This window comes from Buceros rhinoceros, unplaced genomic scaffold (genome assembly GCF_000710305.1).
Source record: "Buceros rhinoceros silvestris isolate BGI_N320 unplaced genomic scaffold, ASM71030v1 scaffold1622, whole genome shotgun sequence".
Taxonomy (NCBI): domain Eukaryota; kingdom Metazoa; phylum Chordata; class Aves; order Bucerotiformes; family Bucerotidae; genus Buceros; species Buceros rhinoceros.
The window spans coordinates 1-8,706 of record NW_010400448.1 but is presented as its reverse complement, the minus strand read 5'-3'; the positions used below and the strand labels follow the sequence as shown (position 1 = coordinate 8,706).

Sequence of the window (8,706 nt, the reverse complement as noted above, 5' to 3'; positions counted from 1 at the left end):
CAAGCAGCAGGCAAGAACTGCCTGTTCTTAGGCACATTTCCTTCAGAAAGGCAGTGCTGAAATTGTCAGACAGGTATACTATGAAATTATCTAGGAAATGGTGGCAGCTTTAAGACCTGATCCTTGTACCTGAGTAGGATCAGTTTTAGGAAGTGGTAGCTTAACATGCTGTGTCAGCAGGAGGGAGAGAGAATTTTTATCTAGGCATGCTCTGGGCCTTGACATATGTACTAGCTAAGAGGACTTTGTATTATTTCCAGTCAAGAAACAAACTCAAGAGTCAAGTACAGTCCATAACTGTTCAGTAGTGGCCAATTTATAGCCCTTGTATTAGTTCTGTTTTAGACTGCAGCAATTAAAGATACCTGACAACTAATCTATCAAAGTACACTAGGAACATCCAATGTGCAGCAGCTCAGACTTGTAATATGGTCAAAGGCCATTTGGAGGGTGTAGAATCTTTCACAGGGCGTTACAACACACAAGTTGTAGCCAAAGGGTTAAGTATGTTGAACACAAAACATGCTTATTAACATCCATTAGCATGACCTGCATCTGTGCAGAAATTCCACTTGGAAGGTATCAAAGGGAATATTTATGACTTAAGCCAGGCTAAGATACTTTGCTGTGCAACGTAAGAAAAAGTAGTTCCTGGAAATGAGCTGTACCTGAAGTGCCCCAACCTCATACTCAACTTTGAGGAACTTTCAAACCAGGAACTTTTGATTTCAGCCTTTTAACACTTTTGAATGGAAATATTAGGCTTCTTCAGTGTGCGTTTAAGTTACCTTAAGAGCAAGTCAGAGGCGCTGTTTGGAGGGTCAGGTAAGTCACTTTAACTAGAAACATCTCATTTCTGTTGGTGTTTGCATTCTGCTCTTGGGGTACCAGCTTTTAAGTTGACTCAGTCAGCCATATAGAGGGAACAGACATTAAAGGGAGTATTTTTCAGCATGTCAGCAGTGCTACTGTTCGATCATATTCAGCCAGAGAACAAGCAAAACATCAATCCCAATTCTGATGCAAAGCCATGCAAGCTACATCCTATGTGGGACAAGAGAGTGCAGCACTTAATGAAGCAAGATAGTTCTGACTACCTCACCTGCTTAAGGATGCTCACAGGAACCACTATCATGAAACCAAACAACATTTCTTTTTTCTTCTTCTTTTGGTCTGACATCAAGAAAAACGTTAAGAGTTGTAGGACATGGATAGTACTTTGGAAAGTATTTTCATACGGTAATGAAAAGAAATGGCCATTGAATGACTGTTGGTAGCATGTATTGAAACTTCAGGCAGCTTACCTGAGATGGAAACTCCATTTCACTTCCAGTTATTTCTTCATCTTGCTCATTGCTTTCTTCTTCTCTAGGTATATGCATTAACCTCCTCTCTGCAAGTTCCTAGAATGCAAGTGAATTGCCACCAAGGACCCTCCAGAATGAAGCACATCAAACAAATTTAGTATTAAGATAGTAGAATCTATTTACTGTCTCACTTACCTCACCATCATCTGTGAGGAGTGTTACATCAATACTGTAACCAGATCCCCAAGACCTCTGAGACTTCCAGACCAGATCACTGGGACCCGGGCTTGCACCAGCAGCTGCACCCCAAATCTGCAACAGGTTCACAGTGAGCTTCTGAAGAATCTTACCCGTAGTTACATTAGTATTCCATCTAACGTACGTAACTCAAGTACTCCAATACCAAAGCTCCCCAGCATGTTAGTTCTTTTCAGGAGTACCAGGAATTGTGGTAATGTTCTTTCTTAGCTGAAGACTGTACGAGAGCTGGTGCAGAAAAGGCTGTTAACAGCTTCTACCTGATGTAGAGGTAGCCTTGCTTGGACATACATGCCATTTGAGTCAGAGCCAAGCCATAGTTACAGACCTACTTGTGGCAGCGGCTTATGTACACAAGAGAGCCTCTGCCCTGGGGTCACTCACAGAACCTGAGTGAGCTTATACAGAGCACAGAGTTAGGCTCTTTGATCATTATCTAAATGTACTTAGAGTATGATTTTAGAGCTAATATTTAGCTTAGTGCCATAAACCATGAGCTCAGTGTAACTGTGGTGGTCTAAAGCTTTCAGCAACAGTAAGTTTGTGCACAACTTTTGTGTCACAGGGGTATGAGGATACCTAAGAATAGAGTATCCTGATTCTGTTCAATAAGAGCACATCTGAATCTGGGATGATCCAAGTTCAACCCAAGATCTACCTTTAAAGAAAATTTAATTGGCATTTCAGATCAAGTTGCTGCAATGATTGTTCTCATCTCCCTCTCCACTTAAAATAACAATGTTAGTTCTTTAGGCACTTGCAGTATCAATTCAGTTTTCCTTATTACATGAATGTTACTATTTAACATAAGAACAGAGCTCTGAGTGAGTTCTGCAAAAGTACTACCTACTGTAACTTGCTGGCCTGCCTGAAGAGTGAACTGTGAAGGAAATTTGTATGTTACATCTGACACACTTCCAAGATGTCGTCTTAGCACCCATCCACGTAGTGGTTGATCCTGTGGGACAAGAAATTTGTCAGTATTACAGGCTAACACTGTATCAAACAAGTACAAGGTTCTTTCTAGATTCAAGGGTCAGTTTTAGTCCTATTCCTGTAGGATACAAGGATCTGATGAATTTTGAAGCCACCGATTTCCTATTAAAGCCTACCTATGATTGTCACTGCTTAGGATTAATCCTTAGTCCCACAAGCTTAGGCACACCTAGTCTTTCTTGCCTTCTGTTGAGAGGGGAATATGATGCTCTTTACCAGGTAGATTCTGATAAATGAAGCTTGTCATGTCCATCTACCAACTCAGGCCTTATACAGTGCCACATGCAGAGTGGCCTTAAAGCATCTCGGGCTGGAATGGCTAAGCTACCAGCCACAAGTTCTGAAGCTGTGAGCATTAAATCTAATTGCTCTGGATTTGCAGTCTAAAGTAGTCAAATTATCATCAAATTGGTCAGATAAACCCTCTGTATGGGTTCAGTACTGTCAGCTCTATTCAACCTTGGAGCTGTTTTAGAGCATTTTTAATAAGAAACTGTCTTCATCCAATTTACTAAGCACCTTTAGTTCATGGAGGAAAAGTAGTACTTCTGATGGTGCTAACCTGAATCCAATGAAACAACCAGAGGTGTAGATTTCTACATCACAGAACCCAGTGCACACCACCCTCCCGCCTCCCAAAGCGCCTCCCAGAAGACCTGCAGCATGAAAAAAAAGGATCAGTCTCTAGTCTCTTGACAGCAGCCAGGTTATCTGAGAAGTCCCGACTTTGTTTTTTGCAGGACTCTACCCTCATTTCTTCATCCTGCCCTATTGCCATCTCACTAAGCGACAGGTCAGCTCACAAGCAGTCACTCTGCAGTGAAGGCCATGCAGACTTGAATGAACAGAAATACCTTGTCAGAGTTGTTTTTAAGCCTGACAAATTTCCCATCTGCATCAATTTCTTCAATAGATATATTTCCAAAAGATGAAGCATGCTGCACAGTTTCAAACCCAGCACTACATCTCTTTTTGGCTTCTTGCATTTTCCTTTTCTTCCCATGCAGGAGCTGTTGTCCTTGACTTGTTGCTTGAGGTGCAGTGCTGCGCAAAGAGGGACTGGGCGACAGCCTTAGCCTAGGAGGGAGTCAGACAACATTCACTTGAATATCTGATGTGCTTATTTCTTCCCACTTCTATGCTCCACGTGCCCCACACCCCGCCCCAGCTACAACTAATAGCTTCTTATATCCAAGCTTTACATGGAGTCTTGAATATAAGATTTTATTTTTACTGGCAAGAGTAGTTAAGTAGCTTGTTAAGTTTGGAAGACAGCCCCAGCTCTAGAGTTCAGAGCAAACTTTGATAAGAAAAGATTCCCAGCTGCAGTAAGTATTCCTTTCAAGTCTCTACGGACACAGTCTTTAGTGGAAATAGCTTAAGATTTTGACGACTCTTAGCAGTATTGAGAGTTCATGTTGCTCTCACCAGGTATTGACTGGGGAGTTGGTACAGTTTCCCAGTTTTCATGAAACTTGAGCACTGTCTTTGATAAATCTCTAGGATGTAGCACAAAGCTTTGAGGAAGTTGAGCGATGTCTAACATATCTTTGAACTTTCAGTTAGTTTTATCAAGTTATTTCATCTTACTCCAGCATGTGGTGGATATGGGATATAAACACCATCTACAGAAGATTATGATTCAAGAACAAAATTATGGCATTAATGACATATTTATTGCTTGCCTCCTCCACTTTCTGAAGAGTATACAGTTAGTGTAGAGATCTTGGATGAAGCAAGTTGTCATGACAATCTTATAGCTCACCTCTGTTCCTCTCCTTCCAGCATCATTCTGTAGGTATTTATTTCCAGATCTAGAGCCACTTTCACATCTAAGAGATGCTCATATTCTTCCAGCTGCGCCTGTGCCTGCTGCTGGGCTCGTGCCATTTCTTTCTGTAATTCAGCCGTCTTCCTTCGATGGAGTTCACGATCATAATCCAGCATCTCCTGTAGCTCCCTTAGTCTGTTCTCCAAAGTAACGTTCTAAAATCAAGGGGGTGGAAAAAATGAATTAAACCATAATAGAAGATTAGAAAGAAGCCAATATTTTGAATTTGATATCTAAATCAAAATATTTCTAAGGTTATACAAATGAGGGTAGTACCTGGGTTTGATACTGATTAAGCTGAGATGTCAGAGTATCAACTCTCAGCTTTGCTTCTGTCAGCTCCTCCCGAGCAGCACTGGCAAATTCAGAATGTCTTGCTACAGCTAGTTGGGCATTCTCCACCTATGGATAAGTCACTGTTAGTAACGAGTTGCTTATGACCAGCTATTTTAAATAAGGAAAACAAAGTAATTTGCAGTTATTACAGTAGGAAATTGTTGTTTTACTTAAGTGTGCAGATTCCAGTAAAGCCCAGGCCAGAAAGTTTCTTATTGCTTTTCAGGGAGGTTTACACAAGTCTGGCATTATGCATCAGAAAGTCAGCAATAATTAGACAGTGAAAATTGCTGAATTAGGACATTTCATTTACAGATGCATGAAGACCTTGTGTAGGTACTGAGTAAATTGATTCTCCAGAAGAACAATGGAGAATTTGTTTAGAAGCTTCTTGTCAAAGCATGGGGCTACAGGATATTAGGTGTGCTTAAACTACTGCTCTTCCCCCAAAATTCTATTACTAAACAGTTCCCGTGTCACTGCAAGCAGCACTGAGCTACTTCTAGAGCAATCAAATGTTCCAGTAAAGGATAAAGTAGAACCATACTCCTGCAAGAGACACTCACAGAATTTCCAGTGGAAACCTGGACAGCAGCATCCAAAGGGATTCACTGAGTTGGTACAAGTTGAAGTATAGAGAAAGCCAGAAGAACCAGGAGGAAATGAACTCATGTACTCGTTGAGAAGCAGGTCATGTGCTTCTGTACTGAGTATTAAAGAAGGCTTAAGATACAGATACTGCACACTGCAACCAACCCAGAGCCCCTGGGGATCTTACCTATCAAGAGGGCAGGCTGAAAGTATTACTTTTTCTTGCATGTCTGACTAATGCTGGAAAAAAGGTGACAGACCAGTTCTGGAAGACAAACTGTCAAGCCACCCTCTCCCCCTATCCAGTACTAGGAACCGGGAAGGGACATTTGTACTTGTACATGTAAAAGTGCTCTTGTAGAACTGTAAGAATACCTTATTTCATGCATTTTAGTAAAACTATAATCAGTAGATCAAGTGTTATTGAATAATACTGAAATCACTTAATACAAAGTAGCACACCTGGGTACTAAATCTGTCAGAAGTCTGAATTATGATCAGGTTCATTACATTAGCTACTCCTAATCACACCTGAAAGGGACAGCATGCTTGAATCAGTTTTGTTTGGGACTAAGTGCTTACAGGAGTTCTATTGTCAAATTTGACACTGCTTTGAAATTCCATAACTGCTTACACCAAGGAGCTCTGCACTGAGCAGAAGGGCTCCGTCAGTCAGCTCTTTATGCTAGTGTGACTTGCATTGTATCAAGGTGCAGAGAACTTAGGCTTTGTTTTACTGGCATCTTTTACAGACTCACTTTTGCACCAAGCGTTCGCTCCATCTCCTCTTTATATCCTTGAATTTGTTCTTCCTGTTGTTTTCTGAGCTCCTGCAGGGTGTCTGAGAGCTTAGTCTCAAGTTCTCTCTGGTGGCCATATTCTACTTCTGCTAGTCTGCTCTCATAGACTCTTCTTGCCTCCTTGAGCTCCTAGGAGAAGAAATTTCTCAGAAAATAAGCAAGCCAATAGAGTTTGATTTGAGACTGGACTTACTGTACCAGCTTAACAAGTCATTCAGTATTGAAGCAGGTTTATCACTGAGCACATAGTAATCCATGTTTATCCTCACATACTCATCCATTCGGTCAGGTACTTCCACCCTAGCAGTTGCACTTGGTTGTTTTGCCACCTCACTGCCAACACAGCTTAAACTAATAAATGCAGTAGGTTATATTTAATTTTAAGACTAATTCTTTGGACTAGATGGATTTCTCTGCTTTACCTAGAACACATGTGTATATATTCCAGTTTCTCTAAGCACTGTTACTTCACCTGTTCTTGTTTTATTCAAAAAGTAGTAGCAATTGGTTAGAGAAATGGGAATTCTCCATCACTCAGAGCACACACTTTGATATTCCTTCCAGTCAGAAGGAAGTTGGTTTATATTCAAACGGTTTTTTAGCTCTGTGTACTGACTTCTCACACAAAGGTTACCAGACACCTTTGATAAGCATTAGGGAAGTAGGTCCCTTCAGTTGATTATCAAAGGAGATTTAACTTCAATTATTTCAGGCTGCTAGCAGACATCTGGGATCATTTAACTGCAATATATGTACCTCCAGGTACACCAAGTAGTATATTGGGATTGTAGTTACTTTCAGAAGTGCAGCCTGAGAAAATTATTCCAGATACCTATTGGTGCTATGCCAATTAACCAGAGGTTGTGTACTTTGATGTCTTAGGTGGATTTTATTAGCTGGTGGACTGTCATAGGTTGACTCAGCTAGGTAACTACCCTTAAGGTTAAAGCACCTCTTAACATTGCTTTTAAGTGCATCTAGGGATCATGAACACTTAAAAATGTTTGTTGAACTAAAACATACATCTTCATGAAGGCGCTTCGCAAAGGTCATTTGTTCCTGCAAAGTTTTTGTGTGATTTTCCAGGTCCACCTTCCTCAACTTTTCACTGTGGAGGTGCTTTTTGGCATCTTCCAGTGACTGCTTCAGCTAGAAAAGACAGACATCAGCATAATCAAAATTAAAGAGTCATTTTCCCAAACTAAGTCAGTCAACTTACAGGTCATTCAACTTCACTCCCATCAAAGCGCTCCTTAAGTGAAGTGGGTTACTCCCTTCAGTTCTCATTTCAGTGGCATCCAGCATATTAGCAACACAAAGAATCAATTCAGTTGTGTAGACCAGACTTCCCACAAGGCAGATATAGAGCAGCCCTTAATCCCTCCAGCTAAGTTTGACTTCTCAAAGGAGATTTCCATATACATCCATCCCCTTCACAACACTAACATCCTAAACTTCTCCCTAACTTCCCATATCATTTATTTGATTCTTAACAAGTAAAACACTGAATATAGTTAGACTACATTGACAAACTGCTCCACACTTCCAGTGTTGGAGTGTGCTGCTTTAATGATAAAAACTTGTAAGTTTGTCCTAAAGATTTGAAATTCACTTATTCAGTGATCTCGTTAAAGCGTGAAGACACAAAAGCTGTGCTCTTAGAAATGCACTGATAGAATAGCAAGTCAAGCAGAGTTCACTTTAGTGGCACAAGAGCCTACAAAAAGATGGTCAGAACTTATTTATTCTACCTGGGTTTCAGCATAGCTAAGCAGCGTCCATCAAGTGCTCCCTTTGCTGACACATTAGAGAACGCTGCAGGGGCTACAGCAGTACATCACATTTCAACTTGCTTTGTCCTTAGAACAAGGAACGTTAAAAACTGTAGTTGTAGAATGGAATTAAACATACATACAACAGTTCAAGTTTTAAGGACCAACTATCAGTAGCATTTGCTTTCAGCAAGATCACAGAAATCTTTCTGGCAAGTCTTTCCCTGCTTTTAGATCTCAGTAACTAGAGGGAAACAAGCAAAAGCTCCAGGAACAAAAGCAAAGTTGAAATTCCAGGAACAAGTCTTACTATGACTACGTCATCCTTTAATTCACGAAAGCCATTCTCCAGATCTCGTTTCTCCGTCAGGGCTGTTGCTAAGTCAGCTTCCTTCACACTCAGCTGAGCATCAAGGTCTCTCAAACGAGCCTGTGCCAGGCTTAAATCAGCTTCTGTTTTTGAATTCCTACAAGTGAAAGTTTTACACTCGTAAGTTGCAGCTGGTGAGGGAGAAAGTTTGTTTGTAAGGCGTTTACCTTCACAGGGGTCTGTGGCAGAACTGAAAGAGAAGAGGTTGGTTAACCGTGGTGGGGAGAGCACGGGGTAGGCTGTGAGGCACAGACACCCCTCGACAAGCATCATTTGTTTAACCAGAACGATTTCTGACCCAGTTTCCAGCTTGTTTTGCGTGAATCCTATGCGGAAGCCAGCTATTTGCCACAGCTTTATCAGCTGAGGAGGGAAGGGACAGCACAGGGCACTGTCTGCACAGGGAAGGACAGCTCACAGGCCAAGCCAGCGTTCAGGCCACACC

At 41.2% G+C, this 8,706-nt stretch overlaps 1 protein-coding gene across 1 annotated transcript; it reads right to left on the bottom strand.

The window, feature by feature from the left end:
* Positions 1-1,005: 1,005 nt before the first annotated feature.
* LOC104489653 (lamin-L(III)-like) lies at positions 1,006-8,358 on the bottom strand (the record flags this gene model as incomplete). Its single annotated transcript, XM_010131839.1, has 10 exons — positions 1,006-1,044; positions 1,305-1,403; positions 1,503-1,619; positions 2,416-2,523; positions 3,416-3,638; positions 4,327-4,547; positions 4,669-4,794; positions 6,078-6,248; positions 7,143-7,268; positions 8,202-8,358. Coding segments are annotated over 10 exons (1,387 nt in total), but the record flags the coding sequence as incomplete, so codon positions are not given.
* Between the last annotated feature and the right edge of the window lie 348 nt (positions 8,359-8,706).